Raw genomic sequence first — 25,617 nt, 5'->3', positions numbered from 1 at the left:
GAAAATTAATTGCTGTTATAAATTATATTGATGACATACAAAACAGCTCCTTCCCTGGTTAAAGCCAGGTGAATTGTGGGTTGGGAAGACCTAAAACAGTATCAGAGAGAAGGCATGAGAAACAAGAAAATGTACAAATAATATATAAAAATACCAAACTAACAATATTTCAAACTGGAATAAATAAATACTAGTAACTAAACTACATAAATAGTTCTATTTGCATACATTAATTCATAATACAGTAATTGAATACGTTTTGCCTCTGATGCTGGTGAAATCTCACTCTTATCTTTGGTATTCACTTCCCAGAGTTCTAGCGAGTCACAAGTTATGGCTGGGAATCAGGTTGCCTGGAATAAGGGACAATTCCATTCCTGGTTCACGTGGCTGGAGGAAATGGATTCGGAGATGACCTTACCTGTATTCCACTCATGGCGGCAGCTTCCCCAGGGAAGGTCGATGGTGAAGCTGCTAAAGAGGTAGAAGAGGGCCCAGGCCAGGACAATGATGTAGTAGGCATTGAGAAGGATGAGGATCATCTGGGAGGCATAGCCGATGCCTGGAGGAAAAGGGGCAGGACTGAGCCAGAGACAGTGGACAGAGCTCTCACACACTGTCCACCCCTGCTTAACAGAGGGTTTGGGCTCTGCTGTCAGTGTCCTAAAACAAGAAGTGCTGGATATAATCATAACCAATGGACACAGACACCAGGGGGTGAGGGTATGAATCCAAGGGGGGGGGTGCCATCGGGGGATAAGGACACATATGTAATACCTTAATCAATAAAGAAGAAAGAAAAAGAAGTGCTGGAGCCGTGGCTCCCAGCTGTCCTCTCCCTCCCAGCAGGTAGGTGTGCTGCTCGCTCCAACAGCCCTGGTCAGGAGGGGACCTTTTGCCCAGACTCTGCTGCCCTGTCTTGGCTTCCTGTACACTGACATCTCTATTAGGTTCTGAAAGTTCACCAAGTTGAGGTTATTTTGTAAATGGGTAGACTAACTCCGAGATTCCAATAGTTAGTGTTCCCCAGAATTAGTCTGATATATTTCTGAAATATAAAAGCATCTGCTAAGAGCAGGAACAGATAATTTTCATAGGAGAAAATACAAATAGATCCTCCCTAATAATTGCAGGTGTGCAAAATATAACAACACTGAGGTACCATTCTACAACTACAGCCTGAGTGAAATTTTTTACAAATGATATAGCTCATTAATTTCCAAACTTGTCTGCATATTAGAATTACCTGGAAATATTTTAAAAATTCCAAAGCCTAAGCCAGACCCCATACCAATTAAATTATACTCTGGGGGTCTGGTACAGGATGTTTTGAAGGTCCCCAGGTGGTTCCAGTATGTGGAGGAATTTGGAAATTCAGAGTTATTAAAAATAGAAGGGAAGGATGCTTACTCATGTCTAGCGACACTGTAAATCAGTATAAAACTTCTACAGGACAATTTAATAAGCCAGATTAAGAGACATCAGTTTGATCATCCATTTGACCCAGTGATTCTAATCCTGCAAATTTATACCAAAGAAATAATTCCCCAAAAAGGGGGTGAGGGGTAAATCTATGTCAACAAATACACATGATAGCAGAACTTAACAATTTTATAAGGAAGTGAAAATAAGAAAAAGCCCAAAACAAAGAACTGTTAATTATAATCTATCTACTTGCTGTTGCTGTAAATTTATATAATCATTAAATGTTGTATATAAAGTAGAAAATAACACTGACTATAAACAGAGCTATAAACTGTGTGTATTCCATGCTAATAGATATGTAAATTCTATGTAGACAGAAATAAATACCCTCCCCCTTCCCCAAACTGGAAACAATCCAAAATTCTTCAATGGGTGAATGGTTAAACTGTGATATATCCATACCATGGAATACTATTCAAAATGAAAAGGAATGAACTATTGATAAAAGAACAAACTAGATGAATCTCAACGGCATCATGCTGAGTGAAAAAGCCAATCTCAAGAGGTTATATTTTGTATGTTTCCATCTATACAACATTCTCAAAATGACAAAATTATAGAAATAGAGATCAGCTTAGTGGTTGCTTGAGGTTAGGAGTGGGGCAGGTGGGGTAATGTGACTATAGAGGAGGAGCACAACAGATCTTTGTGGCAATGAAACAGTTCTGTACCTTGATTGTGGTGGTGTTACACAAAGCTGCACACCAGAGTGATAAAATTACACAGAATTATAAAAATGAGTGCAAGGAAAACTGGTGAAATCTGAATAAGGTCTGTGGATAGTACCAATGTCAGTTTCCAACTTGTGATATTGTTCTATAATTATGCAACACTAGAGGCCCAGTGCACAAATTCATGCACCAGTGAGGTCACTCAGCCTGGCCTGTGGGGACTGGGCAGAAACCAGCAGTCCGATATCCCTCAAGGGGTCCCAGATTACGAGAGGGCACAGGCCAGGCCGAGGGACCCTATGGGTGCACGAATCCATGCACCAGGTTTCTAGCATGCATATAAGATCTTTGGTTAATCTCTTCCTGTCTTCCCCCTTCCCTCTGAGATTCATCAGTCTGTTCCATATTTCCATGCCTGTGTTTGAGCGTCTGCCCCTGGTAGTCAGTGCACATCATAGCTATTGGTCGAACAGTCAAACAGTCAAACAGTTGCTTAGGCTTTTATATACAGAGATATTACCATTGAGGAAAACTGCATGAAGTGTACAGATGACCTTTCTGTACTATATTCTTGCAACTTTCTGTGAATATACAATTATTTCAAAATAGAAACTTATAAAAATCTTACATAAAGAGAAATATTGAAATAAAACACCCTAAATTTTAAATAGCTGTTGTGTCAAGATGGTAGAATTATTATAAAATTCTCTTTTAAAATGTTTTGTAAATACATATATTTTGAAAATAGAAAATCATTGTTATATATACTAATATATATTTAAAATATATAACTAAAATAGCTTTGCACTCTACTTATTTAACCTAAAGCCTTTATCCCATCCTCATTATCATCTTTTCCATAGCTCAGTACTGGGCCCATAAATGGAGGGTTTAACATAACGACACAGAATCTTATCTCAATCAGCATGTCTGCTAAACCACTCAGTCATTTCAAATAGATTTATTATCCCCAATGCAGATACCCTGGAATCAGAACACAGATACTCACCCTCAAAGATGGGGCAGATCTTCCTCCAAGCTGTGATGCCTCCCTGGCTAGTGTACTGGCCCAGTGCTGTCTCCAAAAGGAAGATAGGAATGCCACAGGTGAAAAGGAAGATGAGGTAGGGGATGAAAAAAGCACCTGTGGGTGGGAAACAGGCTGTCCATTACCTAGCACTAGCCTCCTCATGGTCCACATTCATCTTTTCTAATTTCCACCCCATACTGCCCATCAGCATCCCAGGGGTGGGGGGTCGTGAAACACTGCAGGGGGCATCTGTCCAGGTGTCTGGAACCGTAGCAGAGATTTACAGTCACCAAGTTATCTAGAACCTAAACAGTCCCTTTTTTTCACTTTGAAGTTTTAATCTATACCTACCAAGTTTTGTTCCCTGGTGAACATCAATTATTGCCTAAATAATACATAACCTGTGACAACAACAAAAAGTTCACTGAATGATGAATGTCCAGGAGCATTAATACAGCCCAGGGACTTTAATTATTTTCAAGAAAATGATTGCTCTTAGAATTAAATATAAACTTTAAGGGGGCTGAAATCACATTTCCCTTTAGTAACCCTTTCTGCTTTTGTTTTCATAATCATTGGATGAGAGAAGTCCACTGATGCTAGAAGTGCCAATATTTTCTCCACCAGGGACCTTTATCTGCTGGCAGAGTAGACAGAAGATTCATAGAATACCAGAGAGGAGAGACCTGCACAGACTGGGAGATCCAAATATCTGCAGAGGGTCACCTTATAGCTTTCAACTGAGTACTGGTCAGCACTTATGTGTGAGGCAACCAACCAAGTTGAAGGGGGAAAAACATTCAAAAGATTGAGATTATGGTGCTCACATGGGGCTTGGAAGAGTGACTATTCCCACCAGCCACACTGTCGAGACTCAGAGCATTGTGAAGAGAAGGCATTTCCTCAGTTGTGGGTGTAATTAGTCCTAAATTGAGCACAACTCTAGTTCTGCCTAACAAATCTTAAAAGCAAAACCCAAAGGATCAAATAATTTCACTGATCCCAGGGAAAAGCTTAAGAATATTTATAAAAATACAAAAATATTCAGCAACCAGTATCGCAAAAACCACCAGGTCTGACATCCAATCAAAAATTACCAGGAAGAGAACCAAGATGGCAGCATAGGTAAGTGCCTGTACTTGCTGCCTCTCACAACCATATCAATACGACAACTAAACGGCAGAATAACTACCACTCAGAACTGTGGTAAGACTGGCTGAGTGGAAGTTCCACAACTAGACGGGTGAAGAAGGCACATTGAAACTGGTAGGAGGTGTGGAGGTGCGGAAAGTGCTGGCACCTGGGTGTGCTGATCTTTTAATCGGGAGGGAGATACAAGCTTCTGCCTGCTCTGAACTCCAGTTCCGGCCGAGACTCTGGGAGACCCTGACATATATGGCGAGAACCTGGACTATCTGGCATCGGGCCAGGAACGTGAGGGTGCCTTTCTCTTAGAGGGATTCGCATCGATTACTGTTACTGCACAGGGGTGCTAGACATTGAGAACCGGGGACTTCTCCCATTCAGGGCTCACTGGCAGCCATTGCTGTTTGCTCTGCCCTGGTGACTCCCAGAGACCCTGCCCTATCCAAGCTGTGTGCAGCATCTTTTGCATATGAACGGCCTGCTCTTTTGCCTAAAACCTAACAAATTGCAGCTGGTTCAGAAAATCCAGAGCTTCCAAAAGAAAGCCTAAGGCCCTGCCCGCCTTGCTTCACAGCTGGGCCTCCTCTGGGTACTTCCAAACCCCATACAAAGAGGAGGAATCTGCAGATGTCTCTGTAGCTCCTGGTGGGTGGCTGCAGACAGTGGCTGAGCTTACATGTCCTTGGAGATCCAAGAGCCAGTGTACCCAGTGTTCAGAGTGAGATCATACAGATTACAACTCTTCACATCCATAAGAGACACACTCATGGGGCAGATTCAGTGAGCACCAAAGCCCCACTGAAGGTGTCTCCTGTACAACAGATCTTCCAGTGTAGACACAGCTGATTATCACAGCCAATAGGCTTGGAGGCCAATCCCTCCCAGTGATATCAATAGCAATCAAGTATTAACTACAACAATACTGTACAAACAACTCACAAAGGGGTGCACCAAGAGGGTCCACCTCAGGTGATGCGGGAGGCTGAGCCACTGGGCTTTATAGGACACCAACCACACAGGCCACTCTATCAATTCAAGGAGACTTAGAAGCTACCCAGTACATAGAAACAAACACAGGGAAATAGCCAAAATGTGAAGACAAATAAAAAAGTCACAAATGAAAGAAATAAATGAAAGCAAAATACTAGATACAGAGTTTAAAACCATGGTTATAAGGTTACTCAAGAATCTTCTAGAAACCTTTGAGAAATTTAATAAGACCCTCAAAGATATGAAAAAGGACCAATCAGAAATTAAGCATATATAAATGAAATAAAGAATAACATACAGCCGAAACTGGTTTGGCTCAGTGGATAGAGCATCAGCCTGTGGACTGAAAATTCCCAGGTTTGATTCCGGTCAAGGGCATGTACCTTGGTTGAGGGCACATCCCCAGTAGGGGGTGTGCAAGAGGCTGCTGATCAATGTTTCTAGCTCTCTATCCCTCTCTCTTCCTCTCTGTAAAAAATCAATAAAATATACATATTTTTAAAAGAATAATATACAGAAATTCAACAGTACACTAGAGGACCCCAAGAATCAAGTCAAAGATTTGAAATACGAAGAAGCAAAAAACACCCAAGCAGAGAAGCGAAATGAAAAAAGTATCCAAAAATATGAAGATAGTGTAAGGAGCCTCTGGGACAACTTCAAGCATATCAATATCCGAATTATGGGAGTGCCAGAAGAAGAGAGAAAGCAAGATATTAAAAACCTATTTGAAGAAATAATGACAGAAAACTTCCCCTGCCTGGTGAAAGAAATAGACTTACAAGTCCAGGAAGCACAGAGAACCCCAAAAAGAGGAATCCAAAGAGTACCACAACAAGACACATCATAATTAAAATGCCATGGGCAAAAGACAAAGAGAGAATCTCTAAAGCAGCAAGAGAAAAACAGTTAGTTACCTACAAGGGAGCACCCATACGATTGTCAGCTGATTTCTCAACAGAAGCTATGCAGGCTAGAAGGGAATGGCAAGAAATATTCAAAGTGATAAATAGCAAAAACCTACAACTAAGATTACTCTACCCAGCAAAGCTATCATTTAGAATTGAAGGTCAGATAAAGAGCTTCACAGATAAGAAAAAGCTAAAGGAGTTCATAACCACCAAATCAGTATTATATGAAATGCTGAAGGGTATCCTTTAGGAAGAGGAAAAAGAAGAAAAAAGGTAAAGATAAAAATTATGAACAACAAAATGACAACAAATACATATCTATCAAGTGAATTTAAAAATCAAGTGAATAAAAAATCTGATGAACAGAATAAACTGATGAGTATAATAGAATCAGGGGCGTAGAAAGGGAGTGGACTGACAATTCTCGGGGGAAGAGGGTGTGAGGGGTGTGGGTCAAGATTGGTCAAAAATCTTACACCTATGAAGGAGTACAGTGGGGTGGGAACCTGGTGGAGGGGAGCTATTGTGTGTATGGGGGGGAGGGGAGGGAACAACTGTAATAATATGAACAATAAAGATTTATTTTTTTAAAATTACCAGGAAAATATTACACATAATTAGTAGATAGATCAATCAATTGAAGCCAACCCATGACTTGCACAGATGTTAGAATAAGTAGATGAGAACATTAAGATAACATCCTATATAATAAAAGGGTAATATGCAAATTGACCCTAATGGCAGAACGACCAGAATGACCACTTGACCAGTCACTATGAGGTGCACTGACCACCTCTCAATCTCTTCTGGACAGCAGACTCTGATCACCCAATGGCAAAAGGGGAACTGGGGTAGGTGGTGGTGCGGGGTGGAGCCGGCTTTAGGCAGCTGGGGAAGATGGTCCTGATCATAGGCCAAGCCTAGGGACTGTACCCTTGCATGAATTTCGTGCATTGGGCCTCTGGTAGTTATTATAATTGTGTTCCATGTGCTCCAAAAGTGTCCTATCTAATAAAAGAGTAATATGCAAATTGACCATCACACCAAGACATAAGATGGCCACCCCCATGTAGTCAAAGATGGCTGCCCTCATGTGGACACAAGATGGCTGCCACAAGATAGCCTGCAGGGGACGTCAGTTGTGGGAAGTTAGGGGTGACCAGGCCAGCAGAGGAGGGCAGTTGGGGATGACCCGGCCAGCAGAGGAGGTCAGTTGGGGAGACCAGGCCAGCAAGAAAAGGCAGTAGGGGGGCGGACCCAAGTCTGTAGGGGAGGGCAGTTGTGGGCGATAAGGCAAGCAGGGAGGGCAGTTAGGGTTGACCGGGCTGGCAGAGGAGGGCAGCTGGGAGAGACCAGGACAGCAAGGGAGGGCAGTTGGGGGGAACAAGGCCTGCAGAGGTGGGCAGTTGGGGGCAATCAGGCAAGCAGGGAAGGCAGTTAGGGGTGACCAGGTGGGAGAGAAGGGAAGTTGGGGGAGACCAGGTTAGTAGGGGAGGGCAGTTGGGGAAGGACCAGGCCTACAATGGAGAACATTTGGGGAGGTCCGATGCCTGCAGGAGATGGCAGTTGGGGGGACCAGGCCTGCAGGGGAGGGTAGTTGGGGATCAGTAGTCCTGGATTGTGAGAGAGATGTCCAGACATTCCTCAAGGGGTCCCATATTGGAGAGGGTGCAGGCTGGGCTGAGGGACACCTCCCCTCTTTCCCATGCACAATTTCATGCACCAGGCCTCCAGTTCTCTAATAAAGATATTGAAAGATCCAAATCAAACTTCTAGAAATAAACCTCAAAATGCATGAGATGAAAAATAAAAGGGCCCTGGTCAGTGTTGCTAAGTGGTTAGTGTCTCATCCTATGCACGGAAGGGTCACAGGTTCTATTCTCAGGGCACATACCCAGGTTGCAGGTTGGATCACTGATGGGGCGTGTGAGTGAGGCAAAAACTGATTTATGTTTCTCTCTTTCTCTCTCCCTCTGCCTTCTTCTCTCTCTCAAATCAATAAAAACATGTCCTCAGTGAGGATTTTAAAAAAAGAAGAAAAATACCATGGATAAGATTAATGGGAGATTAGACATAGCAGAGCTTGATCCACAGAAGAAATTATCCAAAATAAAATACAGAGGGAAAAGAGAATAAAACAAAAAAGCAGGTGTCAATCAACTGTGGAATAACTTTAAGCAGCTTAATATACTTATAATTGAAGCTCTGAAGAAGACAAAAGAGAGGGGCTAAAATTTTTTTTGAAGAAACAATGGTTGAAACTTTTCTAGATTTGATGAAAACTATAAATCCACAGATCCAAGAAGCTCATTGAGCCCCCTAAATAAAAATGTTAACATGGGCATTATAGTCAAGTTATTTAAAACAGCAATTAAGAGTTTTTAACAAGAAATCTTTAAAGGAACCAAAAGGGTGGGAGGACATATGCACAGAAGAACAAAGATAAGGAAGATTTCATATTTCTCACTGGAAGCAATGCAAGTGAGAAGGTAGTGATGGGGGAGTACATTTCTTAAGGTTCTAAAGAAAAAAAATGTCAAGTTAGAACTCTATACCCAATAAATCTACTGTTCAAAAGTGGAAATGAAACAAATGCTTGCTAAGACACACAAAACCAGCACCAGTAAGCAGGTCTGCACTAGAAGAAATGTCAAAGAAAGTCCTTCAGGCAGTGAATCTACACAAAGGAATGATTTTTTTCTATACAGAAAAGTAATATTAGAAATCCTAACTATATACATAGGTAACTATATAAGAACTTTTTGTTATTATTCAAATTTATTTGATTAAACAAAAATAATAACATAATGTGGAGTTTATAACATATGAAAAAGTAAAGTATGTAACAACAAGAGCACAAAGGTCAGGAGAGAAATGGCAGTGTGTTATTGTGAGATTCTTATTTGTAAAGTGGTATATCATTGGAAGGTAAACTGTAATAAGTTAAAGATGCATATTACAAAACCTAAAGCAATCACTAAACTAACACAACAAAGAGGGTGGCTAATAAGCCAACAAGAAAGAAAGTTGACAATAGAATAATAAAAAATATCTAATTAATCCAAAATAGCAATTTCAACCAGTGTGCACAAGAATGTTTAAAACCTGCAATACCTGACTATTTAGTCAGGGGCACTGACCTCTTTCCTCTTAGGTTGTCAAATAAAAAAATGACAACAATAGCCATTTGAGGTGATGAGTCAAAAGTATATCTATTTTGTCAGATCTACCAAAAATTTTTTTTAAAATATTTTTTTTATTGATTTTCAGAGAGGAAGGAAAAGGGAGAGAGAGAGAGAAATATCAATGATGAGAGAGAATCATTGATCAGCTGCTTCCTGCATGCCCCACACTGGGGATCGAGCCAGCAACCCAGGCATGCGCCCTTGACCAGAATTGAACCCAGGATCCTTCAGCCCACAGGCCAATGCTCTAGCCACCAAGCCAAACCAGCTAGGGCAAAAAAAATATATTTTTTAATGTACTGCAGAATCTTAGTAATTAGTTTATGTCTGTCATGAAACAACAAAGGCTGATCTAAAAGAAGGCAGAAAGAGAGGAAAAGGAAAAGAAAGGACTGATAGTACAAATAGAAAACAAGTAGTAAAATGACAAATTTAAACTTAGCTAACAAAATGGTAATTACAAAATAGTTATGGAGATGCAATGCATAGCATAGGGAATACAGTCAATAATCTACCTAATAAAAGAGTAACATGCTAATTGACCATACCTTTGTGACACCCACCAGCCAATCAGGAGTGAGTATGCAAATTAACCTAACAAACATGGTGGGTTAATTTGTATACAAAAGCACCAAGTGGCCAGGGGCAGGGCAGGATGGGACACAGGCGTTTCACCCCACCCCCAGCCGCTCCAGGCCTCTGAGCAGTGTGGGAAGGTGGGAAGGTGGAAGGCAGAAAGGCAGAGGCTCTGGGTCAGAGCAGAAAAGCGGCTCCGGCCAGAGCAAAGGCAGTGCTGGCAGCCAGGGAAAGGAAGGTCCATTTTGGCACGAATTTTCATGCATTGGGCTTCTAGTATTGAAATAACTATGTATGGTGCCAGGTAGGTACTAAAATTATTGGGGAATCACTTGATAATTTGTTTAACCACCATGCTGTAAAACTGGAACTAAAATAAAATACTATTGAGTGTAAACTGTAATTGAAAAAAATAAAATGTTTAAAAATTTAAATTTAACTATATGGATAACTGCATTTATTTATTTATTTATTTTAATTTGGAAGGGAGGAGGGAGAAAGAGAAACATTGACATGAGAGAGAGACACTGATTGATTGCCGGTGCAAATAAACCTAGGACCCTTCAGTCTGTGGAACGATGCTCTACCCACTATAGTGTTGGCCCAATATGCCAAGATTATGGGTTCAATCCCCAGTAGAGAGGGAACCAGGACTGCAGCAGTGGGGCAGAGCAGACGCTGTTAAGAAAAACAGAGCCAGCCCTAGCCAGTTTTGCTCAATGGATAGAGCCTTGGCCTGTGGACTGAAGGGTCTAGGTTCAATTCTGGTCAAGGGCACATGCCTGGGTCACAGGCTCAATCCCCAGTAGGAGGCGTGCAGGAGGCAGCTGATTACTGTAATGATTTTCTCTCATCATTCATCTCTCATCTCCTTCTCTCTTCCTCTCTCTGAAATCAATAAAAAAAATTTTTAAAAGAGAGAAAGAAAGAAAGAAAGAAAGACAGAAAGAAGGAAGGAAGGAAGGAAGGAAGGAAGGAAGGAAGGAAGGAAGGAAGGAAGGAAGGAAGGAAGGAAGGAAGGAAGAAAGAAAAAGAAAGAGAGAGAGAGAGAGAGAGAGAGAGAGAGAGAGAGAGAGAGAGAGAGAGAGAGAGAGGGAGAGAGAGAGAGAAAGAAAGAAAGAAAGAAAGAAAGAAAGAAAGAAAGAAAGAAAGAAAGAAAGAAAGGAAGGAAGGAAGGAAGGAAGAAAGAAAGGAAGAAAGAAAGAAAGAAAGAGAAAGAAAAGAAAAACAGAGCTAGAGTGGCAGCAGTTGTGGCTGCAGGCCTGCGGGGAGTGGGCTGAGGCTGGGCTAAGCGAAGCACCACACAGCAGTGCTGAGCTCTTAGCCCTGGAGGTGGGCACCGAGATCATCCTCGAGGTCCGAGTGCCAATAGGGAAAAGTGCAAGAATTAGGAGCTTATTTTGAATTATGTTGCATACAGGATGTTTGAGGTCTTCTGGCATTTGCATCTGCCATGGCTCAATGAAGAACCTCCTGATTACATTATGGTGATAGTGACCAACAAGAAAAGTCAGGACCTGTCCCTGTGTCAGGGAACCGTACAATTCAATTCACCTATAGCTCCATGGTGTACCAGATAAACTTTACTCCGTTACAACTAACCCCTCAAGTCTACAGTCCTCTGACACCAGCATAATGTACAGTAATGTGCCTTCAAACAAGAGCAGTCAGTTGGGGAGATGAGAGAAGGCAGGACGCTGCACTGTCACCCCTGGCAGTTTCTAGCACAAGACCTCAGAAAAGAGATTCCAGAGTTTCTTCAAGTTTGCAGAAGCAGAACACCACTAATGTCAGACAGATGTATGATGATGGCGTTGCAATCCGACTAAGGTCAACAGTGAAACTTTGGTCGAAGCCAGCAGCCTCTGAAGATGCAATTGATATTAAGCCAGAACCACCAACGAAGACCTCAATTTTGTGCAGGAGAATCCCTTATCTCAGGGGGGAAAACCCTACAGTGACACAGAGGATTCTTTGCAGCCTTCTGTTGAAATTTATTGATCATGTGCAGATAATGGTGTTCATTTAAACAGCAATTTTATTAGCAGCAAAAGGGTATTCATGCTGCCAAGCAAATTGGTATACCAGAGCAGCTGGGTATATTAGACCAGACATTTGTGCAAACCAGAAGTGCTTAACAGCTTAGAAAAGATAGTCCCATCTTAAGAAACAACTCGGGGGAAAAAATGAGTATTGAGGGGAAAACTTTCTGAAAAGGAAGTTATACCATCTTCTAGCAGTCAGCTCTGCCGTTACTTCTCTGCTTGTAAGAAAATGGAATGTCCCTTCTATCATCCACAACACTGCAGATAGAACAGTCAGTGTACAAGACCTACTGCACGTTTGACCATCCCACCATTACGTGCCACCACAACATGCCTTGAAATCGGTTCGGCCTTAAACCAGTGAGTGACATCCAGTCCTACCTGGCAGAAGATTGTGAAGTTTGAAATTTTTCATCTAAAGATGAAAGACACTCTATAAAACTTGTCAAATCTTTGAAACTGAAATATATTGTTTTTATAATATGAAAAAAGAAGACAGAATGAGAAAAAAATATTTTCAAAATGAATATTTGATAAGGAACTTGTATCCAGAATATTTTTTAAAAGTCCCAAATTTCAATAGCAAGAAAATAACCATTTTTTAGAGGGTCAAAAGATTTGAACAGGTTTTCACCAAAGATATATGGGTTCATTAAAGCACATGAAAAGATGTTCAACATCATTAGCCATTAGAGAAATGGAAACTAAAATGACAGTGAGATATATATGTATAGTTCCAAAATCAGGTCTGTGGGATAGGACAGCAGAGGTCAGAGGTCAGAGGAAATATGGGGGAGTGGTGGATATGTGCATTACCTTGACTGGGGCAATGGTTTCAAGGGTGTATACATGTGTCAATACTTATCAAATTGTACAGTTTAAATACGTACAATTTATTGTAAAGTCAATTATACCTTAATATAAAACTGTTTAAAACTAAAGTCTATGGGAGTAGAGTTCACTAGTTCTTAACTGCCCATATCTCTGCACCCATAATTCAGGCACTGAGGGAAGCACTTAGTTACCACAAGGGAAAAGGAATTAAAATCATAAACAATTTAGTCTGATAAGTATATAAATCAACCAAGGCAGGAGGGGGAAATTAGGGAAGAGATAAAGCAGTAGATGATATGAACAGTTACTGTTGCAAGTTGGAAACACTGCAGAGAAAAAAGAGAGAGATGGGGGAGATAATAGATCAACCGAAGGACTTGTATACATGCATATAAGTACAACCAATGGACATAAAACTTGGGGGAGAGAGGGTATGTATGGGGGAGGGCAATGTTAAAATATAATAAAAATAAAAATAAAAAGAGAGAGAGAGAGAGGTGAGTTTTCAGCCCAAAGCAAACCCTTTCTCGCCATCGTTATGCTGCCTGCTCATTCCCACGAAGCCGAGAGAATGTTTAGCTGCCGTGGGTCCTGTGGTCGGTTCTGCTCCCCTTCTCCTCTGCCTCCTGAGCACCTGGGACAAGGTCACACCTACCACACAAAGCCACTGTCCCTGAAAGTGGGGAAGGACTGAGGGGCAGGATGGGGCCCAAGAGGGACCCAAGTGCAGACCATGCATTCCTTGGAGTCACGCTCGCTTTCTCCCAAGCCCCGCCACTGAAAGATGGAGTTAGTACTGGAGATAGAGGTTGGCATTCACCACTACCTGCTGCTCCCCATATCCACCATGTTCATCTCCTTCCCCACATTCTAAAAGGCTCTGGCACTCTCCCCATGGGATGGGAGAGACCACATGCCCATCTAGAAAGGTACCGTTCTGCTGGCCACCCTTCTCAAAAGCACATTAGGTAGTGTTGCCTGTAATGTTCCAGGTGACATTTATAAAGACATAAACTGATGATAGTCCACATGATGATAGTCCACATGAGCAACACAACAATGAGCATACATCATTCATGCTGTAATCTACACTGGTCTGTCTAATACTGAGGGTTAGTAATTAACTCAAAGGGGCACCAAATTGTCACATGCTGCTATTACTCTTACATAAAGAAACGTGCTCCTTGCTTCTCTTTGTTCTTTAGCATCTACAAACAGCATCAAGGGCCAGAGTGTTCCCTGATGCCGGGTGTCATTCAGTCCCCTTTACAGGGGTGGCCCTAGACTCTCTCTCCCTCCGGTTAGAGCTGAGGTTTACTCTGTTACTGCACTTCCCCCCACATTCCTTACCCTCAAGAGCCCTAGTTCTGAGAGGTCCAGCTGTGGTCCATTCTGGGTGTTGAAGAACTCAGTCAGCTGGCAGCCAGGATCCAAGGAGCTAGAAAGGTTCCTGCTGACTGGCCCATGTTCTGAAGCACCCAGGCCCTGGGTGTCAGGGACTGAAGGTGAGAGGGAAGGGTGGGAAGTGGGGCAAGGAAGAGGGGAGCACCTGTCCTAACCTGAGGTGGTCTCCAGCTAGCGGTCTATGACTTGCAAAAGCAAAAGATTCTCAGCACAGGTGACCTCTGCCACTGGTTTTTAGCAACCTGGACCAAGAAATTCAGTATAAAATTATTGGCAGATGATTTGCTTTTGTCTGAACTGAGATTGGCAGGCAAGTAATTTAAATTCCCTCCTGGCAGATTTAAATTGTGTTGCCTAAACCCTCATCTACCACCTTCCCCACAGTGGGCCTCAGGCGATCCAGTCTCCGCATCCCGATGGCCAGAGCTATAGGGGGACAGGCCTTGGTGGGAGATGATGTTTGCTTTTCCCTCCAGGGAGTGGAGGGTGGAGAGCAAGGAAAATAATTCAAATGTGCACCTTCGAAGCAACTTTGTCACTCATGGCCTGTCCCCACCACTGCCTGACACGCAGGACATGCGGTTACTGCTACATAGCACAGCACTCAGACTGGCTTACTTCCCCCAGGAGGAAGACTATCATAAGAAGAGACAAACTTCACCTACTCCTGAGTTTTGCCTAAATAACCCTACTTCCTACTTCCAATTCTTCTCTCTCCCAGGATCTTAAATCAGTCTTTGCTCCACACTCCACTGTAACTCTTCTTACAAAATCACACAGCTAAATCTAGTCATCGATTCTCATTTCTCAGCTTTCTTAAACATCTGTGGCATCTGGTTAGTTCTCTCTCCCTCCTCCCTGTGAGCATTGCTTTACTTGCCTCCAAAACACTTCATTTTCTAGGTTTTCCTCCTCCTTTGCTGGATTCTCCTGTCTCTTTCATTGGCTTTTCTCAAATCCCTAAACCCTGAGTGTCTCAGAACATGGGCCTTCCGACTGAAAGTGGTCTGCTTCTGCCCTTATTTCCCTATAATTCGTTCTCAACAAGCAGCCAGAGAGATTATTTTAAAATGTAAGATCCGGTTCGGCTCAGTGGATAGAGCGTTGGCCCGCGGACTAAAGGGTTCCAGGTTTGATTCTGGCCAAGGGCACATGCCTCTGTTGGGAGCTTGATCCCCTTCAGTAGGGGACGTGCAGGAAGCAGCCAATCAATAATTCTCTCTCATCATTGATGCTTCTATCTCTCTTTCCCTCTTCCTTCCTCTCTGAAATCAATAAAAATATATTTTTTTAAAAAAGAAAAAAAAAAGAATATTGTTTCTTAAATGTTAAAAATAAATAAATAAAAATAAATGAGTAAATAAATAAAATGTAAGATCATGCCAGTCCTGCTCAAAACTCTGCTATGACTCCCCATGTCACTGAGGAAAAGCCAGTCTTACAAGAGCTGACAAGGCCCAACATAATCTGCCACTTCATTCTCTGACCTCACCTTCTAATTACTCCCCTCTCTGCAGCTCCTCAAGCAAGCCAGCCAGCCTCTTGCTTTAGGACCATCAAACCTGTTTCCTCTGCCTGAAGCACTCCCTCCTCCCCGCCCCCATGCCACGAGGCCAGTGCTCCCACCACAGCAAGCCTTTGCTCCAGTGTTCCCTCGTTGTTCTCAATGTTCTCAACCCACCTACACTCCGGTCCCCTTTATCCAGCTCTACTTGGTCTTCTTCCATAGCTCTCATTAACTTCTGATAGGCTGCATACCTGTCCTATTCCCTATGTTTATTGCCTGTCTCCCTCTTCTAGAATATAAGTCCACAAGGACAGTGAATTGGTCTTTTTGTTTATAAATGCATCCCAACCACATAGAATAATTCCTGGCATATGTTAGGTACTCAGTAATTGTTACTGAATGACAAGGTCAGGGTCAGGGTGTTAGGCTATGTGATGGGGCACCTGACTGAGACTGGAGACTCTATAAAACCATTAGGATGAGGCAGGTGCTTGGAGTGGATCGGCCACAGGTCCTGGAGGGAGGGTGTTTGCCTAGGCCCTAGGACATTGGAGCAGGCAACCCTCCCATCTCTCTCCCTAAAAACCCTGCTAGTCGCTTCTGATTTCAGATGGGCTTCTTTTTTCTCTTTCTTTCTTTCTTTCTTTCTTTCTTTCTTTCTTTCTTTCTTTTTTTTTTTTTTGACATAGAGAAACATTAATCTTTTGCCTCCCATATGCACCTTGAATAGGAATGGAACCTGCAACCTTTTGTGTACAGTACAACACTGACCAACTGAGCCACCCAGCCAGGGCAGGATGGCCTTTATACCACTTTCTCAGCTTCTCTGGTTTACAGCTATAATGTATACTCTTTACCTGTTCTCTGATCATAATCTTGCCTCAGCCCTTTTCCTGCTCTGGAACTCACTTCAGATTGGATCTAGCAAATGTTAGACTTCAGGGAACAGAAGGAGACGTCACTTATATTCCTAGTTTGAAACTAAATTATGCTTGGGGGAATTTTTCATCCCTGACCTCGCCACTGAACAAATATTAATTATAATAAAGTCTCTAGCTCAGCGTTTTTCAACCGCTGTTCTGTGGCACACTAGTGTGCCGCGAGATGTTGCCTGGTGTGCCGTAGGTGCAGACAAGACAAGAATTTTATAATTTTTCACTATTTTGTTTACTTAATATTTCATAATAAAGTAATTATAAAATACTTTCTTTGTGTTTATTTGATTCCTACTCAAGAGAATTACTTTATATATAGTCAATGTAGGCACAGAGTTAAATTTTTTAACATTTTCTAATGGTGGTGTGCCTCGTGATTTTTTTCATGAAACAAGTGTGCCTTTGCCCAAAAAAGGTTGAAAAACACTGCTCTAGCTTATCCTCACCCCAAAGCACAAAAGCAGCTATTGAAAGCTATGATGTTAGAGGAAGGATGGGTGCTGTCAGAGGCAGGCTGAGCACACGTTCCTCAGCACAGTACACCCACAGCACCCAGCATCCTTCTCCAGAACGAGTTCAGAACAGTCCCCTCACCCGCTGAGACCTGAGCCCCAATCTGAGGACCACAGGTTTAAATAAAACAACACCAGGAGAAAAGGGGACAAACCAATCTAAATGGTCTCCATTCTTTCCCCCTCCTTCCTCACAGTGGCAACAAAGGTCCTGTCATAAAGAGGTACCAGTCAGAGGGGGTCAAAAGGATAAAATGGAGGGACATCTATAGACCTATCTAATAAAGAAGGAATATGCTAATTGACCATCATGTTCTCACAAAGATAGCAGTACCCACAGCCAATAAGGAGGGAATGTGCTAATTGACTGTCACACCCTCAAAGATGGCAGCGCCCACAGCCACAAGATGGTGGCGCCCAGTCCCCTCAGCCCCCCAGCTGCCCAGGGCTGGCCCAAGGTGCAGGCAAGCCTCAGATGGTGGCTGCCCAGCTGCCCAGGGTCGCACGAGGCTCAGGTAAGCAGGGCCAGCCAAGGCTTGTGCTGCTGGCAGTGGAAGCAGCAGAGGTGTGACCCTATTAGCTGGGTCACCCCCTGCCCCTGAGGGCTCCTGGTCTGTGAGAGGGGGCAGCTAGGCTGAGGGACACTTCCCCTCTAGTACTCTCAATAATGAACATAAAATTAAAAGAAAACAAAATAGTCCTGGCCGGCAGCTCAGTGGTTAGCATGTCGGCCTGCACATGAGAGAGTTGCAGGTCTATTCCCCAGCACCCATTTGGGTTGCAGGCTCAATCCCTGGCCTCGGTTGGTGTGCATGTGAGAGGCAACTAATCTCCATGTGTCTCACATTAATGTCTCTTTGTTTCTGTCTCTCTTTTTCTCTCTCTTTGCCCACTCCCTCCCTCCCTTCCACTTGCTCTAAAAACATCAATGAAAAAAAAAATAACCTTAGATGAGGATTAAAAAATTATTTTTTTTTAAGAGACAGTCTCTTATTGACAAAGAGATAAGGAGATGACAAGAAGTGCTCGGACCATTCTCTGTAAGAGCTTGTACTGCTTGGGAGGTGAGGGGAGTTAAATGATGACAGAGGAGTTAAACCACTGAGAGCACCCAAAACCAGAAAGACAGGCATGTCTAGGTTCCTCTAATGACCATGTGCATCCCTGGTTAGTCCCACTTACCTTGGCAAAGGTGCCTTTTCATTAATTCACCAGGTGGCCCCATGGCTCATGCCCTTCAGCAAAGCTAAGCATTGACCTCTAGCTCCAAAGCCCCTCAGAACTCTTCCCTCCAGCTGCCGTCATTCACCAGGGAAAGGGTACAGGGTCCTAAGGCCCTGCCCTTGACCAAGGGAAGGGATTGTGGCTGGTGGCGTAGGAGCCAATAAAGAGCAATGTCTCCACTGTGCATGGTGGTCTGCGTGCTGGAAGGCAGGCTCTATCCAGGAGGGAGCCGCCACAGCAGCCTCCCTTCTGCCTCCACCTCCCCTGCAAGCACCATGTGAAAAACCAGGAGCCTGGATACTCTTCTTCCTGGGCCTGCATTTCCACCCAGGTCTGCAGACTTACCCCAGAGCCCTGAGGCAGAGCCCGGACCCCAACACTGCCAAACCACAACCTAGCAGGGTGAGCCCCCCCTCCCCCCCCACACACACACACCCGCTGCTCCTCACTGCTGCCTTTTGCTTCCCCTTCTTCACCATGTGGTCTCACACTAGACCTGAGAATCACTCTCTCCCACCTCTTCATGCCGGTTCTGCTAATTCCCAAGCCAACCTTTACCCAATTCCAGAGAGGCTTGGGGAAAGCTGCTCACCGCCTAAGCTTGCTGCCACGTGAAGAGCTAAGCTGGTTACTAGGTTCCAGAGAGTCTCAACACCCAGCTTAGGCCACAGGCTCCTCCTCCTTCCTCGGCCAGCCCCTTCCCACCACCCAATTCTCTGAAGGGAAAGTGCTCAGGCCTAAGTTCCTAAACAAGCATGTGGGGTGTCCAGGGCTAGGTCAAAAGTGAAAATCCCTCCCTTCTTCCTTCACAATGCAGACTGAACAAAGTCCTGTGAGTTCAGGCTGCTGGCCAGAAATTCCTGGACAGAAAAGCCATATCAGCCCCCCACCCCAGCCCTCTGGAAAAATACAAGTTAGCCTCCAATCCCAGAGCCAGTCAACCCTCAGTTGCCACAATCCTGAGAATAACACTATGGGCTCAGAGCAACTCTGTGCTCTTCCCCATTCCTCCCACCTCTACTCTGTGTTGTAGGTTTCCTCTCTCTCCAAAAACTATTGAGACTGACTTGATGTATTTTGGGGGCCCCTACTCATCCTGCAAGATGGTAGGTGTTGCATTAGGGTACTCTCCTTGTGGCCAGTAAAATTACTAGTCCCCTTACCATATCCCCCTGTCACCTGCCTCTGCATTTCTCCTTCCTCCAGCTCTGACTGCAGCCTCACTTCAAAACCAGACCTGGGAGCCCAGCCATCAGCAAAGAAATCTTCCTAAGCTGCTGCTCACCCAGAACCTTCATTACCTGAGAAAGCCCCCTGGGGCTTCCCAAGGCGAGCTGGGATTCCCTGAAAGGGGCAGGAAATGACCACCATTGCTGTAAGTGACCCAGAGGTGAGAATGGAGGGGAATGAGAAGCCAGCAAAGAACTGAAGTTAGAGTCCATGCTTCCCACACACACATATTTTCAGTGGGAAATTTATGAAGGAAGAGCCACTAGAATCAAAGGTTACGACACTGGTGGGTGTTGGGCAGTGAATGGCTTAGGGGATGTCATGGACCCAGAAGAACAGAGGAAGACACAAAGCCATGGCTAAGGAATCTCCAGATCGTGGGACAGTTTGGCGTTCCCATAATCTTCAACATAGCTACCATGTGCTAAGCATTTGCATGCATTGTCTCTAATCCTCACAGCAACCTTGCAGGTATCACTATTCCATTTTACAGGTGCAGCAGTGGAGGCTCTGAGGACTCAAGCAGTGCGCCCCAGATTACACAGAGAGTAAATGGCAGAGCCAGAATCCAAACTCTGGTCCATCTGGTTCCGAGCCTGCACTCCCATTTCCGTGGTGCCATGCTAAAATGGAACACCCCTGGGAGAGTCGCCATGTGTCTAGGTGTCAGGCTCCTGCGGTGTCCTTACTGAATTCTAAGGAAGGGTGTTTCCAGCTCCAGCACTCTCTGTGTCTCTGGGGCCGCTCTGAGGGGCAGTAGTGCAGGCGATGGGGACACCTCCTTCCAGGGTTGGTGGGTGGTGCAGTGGCTCTCACCTCCCCCGTTTTTGTAGCAGAGATAGGGAAACCTCCAGACGTTGCCTAGGCCAATGATCTCTCCGGCCACTGACAGCACAAACTCCATCTTGTTGTTCCAGTGCCCGCGTTCCAGGGTGCCGTCTTCCTCTGCCTTTTCCACGACAGGGTACACGGGTTTTGTCTCTCCATTACTGGCCGTGCCCGAGACCCGGCTATCCATCTCACCTGGAAGACAAGCAGGGCACTCTGTCACGTGGGGACTCTGGGAGGAAAGTGCTCCCCATCCTTCACCAGCAAATGTCCAAGGAAATAAGTGCATTGGGAGAGAGAGCATTCCTGCCCCCTTGTCTGCAGACCCAGGCCCTCCTTAGCCTCTCTATGGGTAGAGGCTGGGTGACTGCTGCTGAAAATATATATTCCTTCCCTGTGCCAGGAGGAAAGGCCGATACTGAAGTACAGATGCTGCTTCCACCTCACAGGCTCTTGGGTTGGGATCTGTGGACGTGGGAGAACTCACACAGGCTGCAGAGGGTCTACGTTCTCCCTGCCACCCCGTAATCCCCTTGTCTGTGTTAGCCCGAGCTTTAGTTTCTCTATTCTGTTTGCTGGGGACAATTGAAGGGATGGGACTTTTATAAATCCTCAAAACTACCAATTTTTGTTGCAGAAATTTATTCAAAAAAAATAATTCTGACTGTGGGTAAAGATTTTGACATAAGGTTATTCATTGCTTTTTAACACCAAAAAATTAGAATGTACATAAATGTTTAAGAATGGTAAATAGATGAATAAATTATAGTTACATACACACAATGGACTACTATATATTTATTAAAAATTGTGCTGCAGGAGAAAGTGTAATGAATGAAAATTGTTCATAAGCTGTGACATGAAAACAGTTATAAAATAGGTCATACAATATGATTATGCTGGAAAAATATTTTATATTTATATGCATTGCAAGATTAGGATGTGCAGGAAAATGTTTTTCTATCCTTGGATTATAGGAATTTTTCTTATCTATATTTTCTATACTTTTTATCAAAAAACATGTTTTATTTTGTAAACCAGATTTTTAAAAAAAATTAAAAAAAAAAAAAAAAAAACTCCTTCCAAAGCAATGAGAGAGGCTGAGTGGGACCAGGAACCCTGAATAAGATGAGCTGATCTTTCCAGCTACTTCCTCATCTCTCTCTGAAACCAGCCAAAGGAAAAGCTGAACTCTGGGCTCTCTTCTTTTTGGGTGATAACAAATGTAGGAAACTGTTACAGTAGAGAAGATAACACAAAATGAATAAAAGAATAAGAATTCTAAACCCTTCACTGCCCTATTCTAGACTGTTATTGGGATTGAGGATAAGATTAGATGTTCTTCATATATAGTGAGCAACTATACAGAAAAAGCACTTTACATCCATTTGTCTCATTAATCCACACAATAACCCTGAGATGTAAGTTGTGTTACCCTGCTTTGTAAATGCAGAGGCTGAGGCTCTGAGAGGTTAAACAGCATGCCTGCTGCCATACAGCTGGGAATTACACAGCCCGGACCTAAACCCTCTGTGTTCCTGTTTTTTCAATTGCATTCCTTGATTACGTTGGCTGCCTAGATTTATCAGCATGTCGAATATAAGCATCTTCTAATGACTCTCCCCTGATTGTGTACAGTGGCTCCTTTTCCGGAAAAGTGGGCCAATGGACTTTTTCCTTTACCTCAAGAAAAGTTCTTGTCAACGGAACTTTCTCAGCAGGAGCCCCAGCTGGGCACAGACTCTCTGAGGGATCCAGAACATCAGGAAACAGTAGGGCCTTTGTTGATTTGATAAGTAGGGAATGGACTCCAGAGGTTGTTAGTGGAATAAGGAGAAACGAAAGCAGCTGGTCCCAAGAAGATTCTTCAGTAGTTTAGAGAAGGTTGCCTAATGTCTTATGCTGGTTCGGGGCCTCCCTTTTGCATCTGATGATGTCTTCCGAGGGGGGGAATTCCATCTCCCTTCACTTCATCATCCTCGCAGATCCCATCAGAAGCAGTGGCCCTATCCTGGGTTCCTTTGCCTTGTTAGGGTTCTGCTTTTCAGAGGGAGCCTCGTGCAGTTGAGAGGACATTAGGAATAGAGTCAAACAAGCCTGGATTCAGGTTTTAGCTTTGAGCCATTTCACTTACTGCCTAACTTCAGCAAAAAGAAGTACTCTGAGTCTTGTTTTGCTCATCCCTCATCCGTAACAGTGAGAATGACAGGATATACTTAGCTATAAGGATTAAATCACTTAGTAGAATCACAGGTATTTAAATTTTTCTTTTCTTTCAATACTATCAAACTTTTTATGTTCTTCTATCTTAACTCGCTTCACAGAGAAGAAAGCCTTCATTTTCTTAGCGTTAAACCCAAATGTCTTCCCTCTCAATCTAGGATTCTCTTTCTCCAAATCATATTGTCCCATAAGTCAACAACCACTGAAGTTTCAGAAAGTAAAGAAAATAGCATATACTCTTTGCATGGGCACACGTAAATGTCAGAAGCATTTCCTAGGAGAGCATCAAAAACCCCTTTGATTATAAATCCTGTGGATGCCACCAACCTGCAGTCTGAGAGCCAGAAACAGAAAAAGAAGAGAAGAAAATGTTACTAACCTTCTTGCAGTTGCTGCCAGATGTCCAGGCACGGGGAGGAGAACTATCTAAGGGGGAAGGGGAAGGTGCTGGCTATTTGAAGTGTGGTTCCAACTCCCCTGTGGCACTTGTAATTCTAAACTGGCCCAGCCCACATTCTGCCCTCCTGCCTCCCCTTCTTCAAACCCCCTTCCCCTGGCACCAGACAGCTCACACGTGAGTGATTTCACAGCCCGGGGAGTGTGTTCACGCCCCGGCAGGTCAGGCTGACCGCCTGTGAGCTTCTCTGCAGCACACACTCCTCCCTGGAGCTCACAGGCTCTTCCCCTCTCGGTGACCGTGGGCTCTCCAGAGGGATCCTGCCTTCCATCCCTTTCTCCAATTCAAGTGTTCCTATAAATCCAGCAAAATAGATGTTCCTTCGGTCAAGCCTATGCAGAGGAATTTAAAAGTACATTTATCTTATTCTTTATAGCTTATGCTTTGGAATGGACAATGATTTAGAATAAAGATACATAGATTATGGCAACTCTAATAAGTGAGAAAAGCTTCCTATACACACACACACACACACACACACACACACAATCCTATATAAAATACTAATATGTAAATTGTCCCCTTGACTGGGAGTTCGACCGCTCACTATGATGTGCACTGACCACCAGGGGGTCATGAAGAACATGGCGGGCATCAGCGACCCCCCCTGGATACCTGAGGGCGGGGGTGACAGGACAGAGGTGCAGTGAGAATGTGGGGTGTCTGCTGAGCTCGCTCTAACTCTCCCTGTTACCCTCCCCCGGGATGCCAGGGCTTGAGCACTGGGGAAGCATCCTCCTTCTCCCCAAACCTGCTCAGGTGCTGGGCGCCCAGAAGGAGCCTGGCCTGCACCTGCATGGCCTCCTTCAGGTGAGCCAGGCCACAGCCTCCAGGACTTCATGGGTGGATCAGGCTCCCTGTGGGTTCACCCAGGAGCCAGTCTGTGAGGCCAGCCCTGAGAGAGTGCACTGCCTGCCCGGCTTCTGTGCAGTGCTTCGGGGCAGCCCAGAGGCCCATGCCTCAGCCTGCCTCAGCCAGCTGCACTCACTGCATCTCCGCATGTGGACTTGGGTGCTGGGACTCAGATGGAGGGGTGTGCATACGGGGGCACGGGGGCCCAGGTGCTGCCCAGGGCCCAGAGGTCAGCTGGGACCTGCCCTTCCATGCCAAATGCAGATGCTCACATTTTGCCAGCCAGGCCTAAGAACTGCACCTGAGCATGAATTCCATGCACCAGGCCTTTGAGGCCGGGTGGAGGGAGGGGCTATGGGTGGTTGGCAGGCCAGTCTCACCCTCAATCGGAGGGGGGGGGGGGGCAATTTGTTGGGGGGGGCAGGCAATCGAATTCCCGGTTGAACTCCTGGTCGAGGGGACAATTTGCATATTAGCCTTTTATTATATACTAGAGGCCTGGTGCACAAATTCATGCACAGGTGGGGTCCCTTTGCCTGGCCTACAGGGCCAATTGGGGCCATCTTGACCAGTCCCTAGTGGGGCCCATCAGGGCCAGCCAGCCAGGAGAGAAGGGACTGTAGGAGGTTGACTGGCTGCCAGAGGTTGACTGTAGAAGCACATTGACCACCAGGGGGCAGCTCCTGCATTAAGTGTCTGCCCTCTGCCCCCTGGTGGTCAGTGAATATCATAGCAACCGGTCGTTCAGCCAACTGGTCATAACAGTCACTTAGGCTTTTATATACATAGAGCAGTGTTTCCCAACCTTCTCTCATGATGAGAATCACCTGGTGGAGTTGTTAAAACACAGATTCCTGAATCCCAACTAAGAAGTGCTAAACTAGAATTTTTGGGAACATATAGGTAAAATTGCATACCTAACTTAGTGCTCTGTATATAACATCTGTCTTAGAGCACTAGTTAAGTATACAATTTTACCTATATGTTCCCAAAAATTCTAGTTTAGCACTTCTTAGTTGGGATTCAGGAATCTGTGTTTTAACAACTCCACCAGGTGATTCTCATCATGAGAGAAGGTTGGGAAACACTGACATAGAGGATATACACATAGAAAAGTCTGAAAAAATATTCATCAAATGGCTCATAGTAGCTACATTTGTAGAATAGAGCTGGAACCAGGAGATTATATAAAGTGATATTTTTCACTTCTGCTTTTTGAGCTTCAGTATTGTTTGAATTTTTAAATAATGTGTTAGAATTTATTTTTAAATAATTTTTTAAACAATCAAGAAAAGAAAGTGCTAATGTTCAAAATAAAGCAAAGCCTAAACCCACTATAAGCAAGGAGTTGGCTGTAAAGAGGAGGCAGAGGCAGTCAGGGAAGCGAGGCAGGCACAGCTGTGCTGAGTAGAGGACCATTGCTTCCTATAAATCCAGCAAGAATAGATGTACCTTGACCCCGATCACCACTGGCCAAAGCACAGTGCAGTGGAAAGCTGCTTAGGCTTTGGAGCCAGATGGTCCAGGCAGGAGCTGATGATTCCTGCTTCTGTCACCTTTCAGTTTGTTGAG

The 25,617-nt window shown here is 44.2% G+C and overlaps 1 protein-coding gene across 1 annotated transcript in view; it reads right to left on the bottom strand.

Moving 5' to 3' along the window:
• Nucleotides 1–23,169, bottom strand: part of SLC6A13 (solute carrier family 6 member 13) — a 42,402-nt gene extending 19,233 nt beyond the window's left edge. Inside the window, exons 1-4 of the mRNA XM_084878404.1 lie at nt 23,116–23,169; nt 20,502–20,708; nt 3,166–3,300; nt 422–562 (exon numbers count right to left, since the gene is read on the bottom strand). Coding sequence (XP_084734530.1) covers nt 422–562; nt 3,166–3,300; nt 20,502–20,703 — 478 coding nt within the window. The 5' untranslated portion in view covers nt 20,704–20,708; nt 23,116–23,169. The remainder of the gene's footprint in view (nt 1–421; nt 563–3,165; nt 3,301–20,501; nt 20,709–23,115) is intronic.
• Nucleotides 23,170–25,617: the final 2,448 nt, after the last annotated feature.

The sequence above is a fragment of the Pipistrellus hanaki genome (assembly GCF_964339955.1).
Source record: "Pipistrellus hanaki genome assembly, chromosome: 3".
Lineage (NCBI taxonomy): Eukaryota > Metazoa > Chordata > Mammalia > Chiroptera > Vespertilionidae > Pipistrellus > Pipistrellus hanaki.
This window is presented reverse-complemented; position numbering and strand designations above follow the sequence as displayed.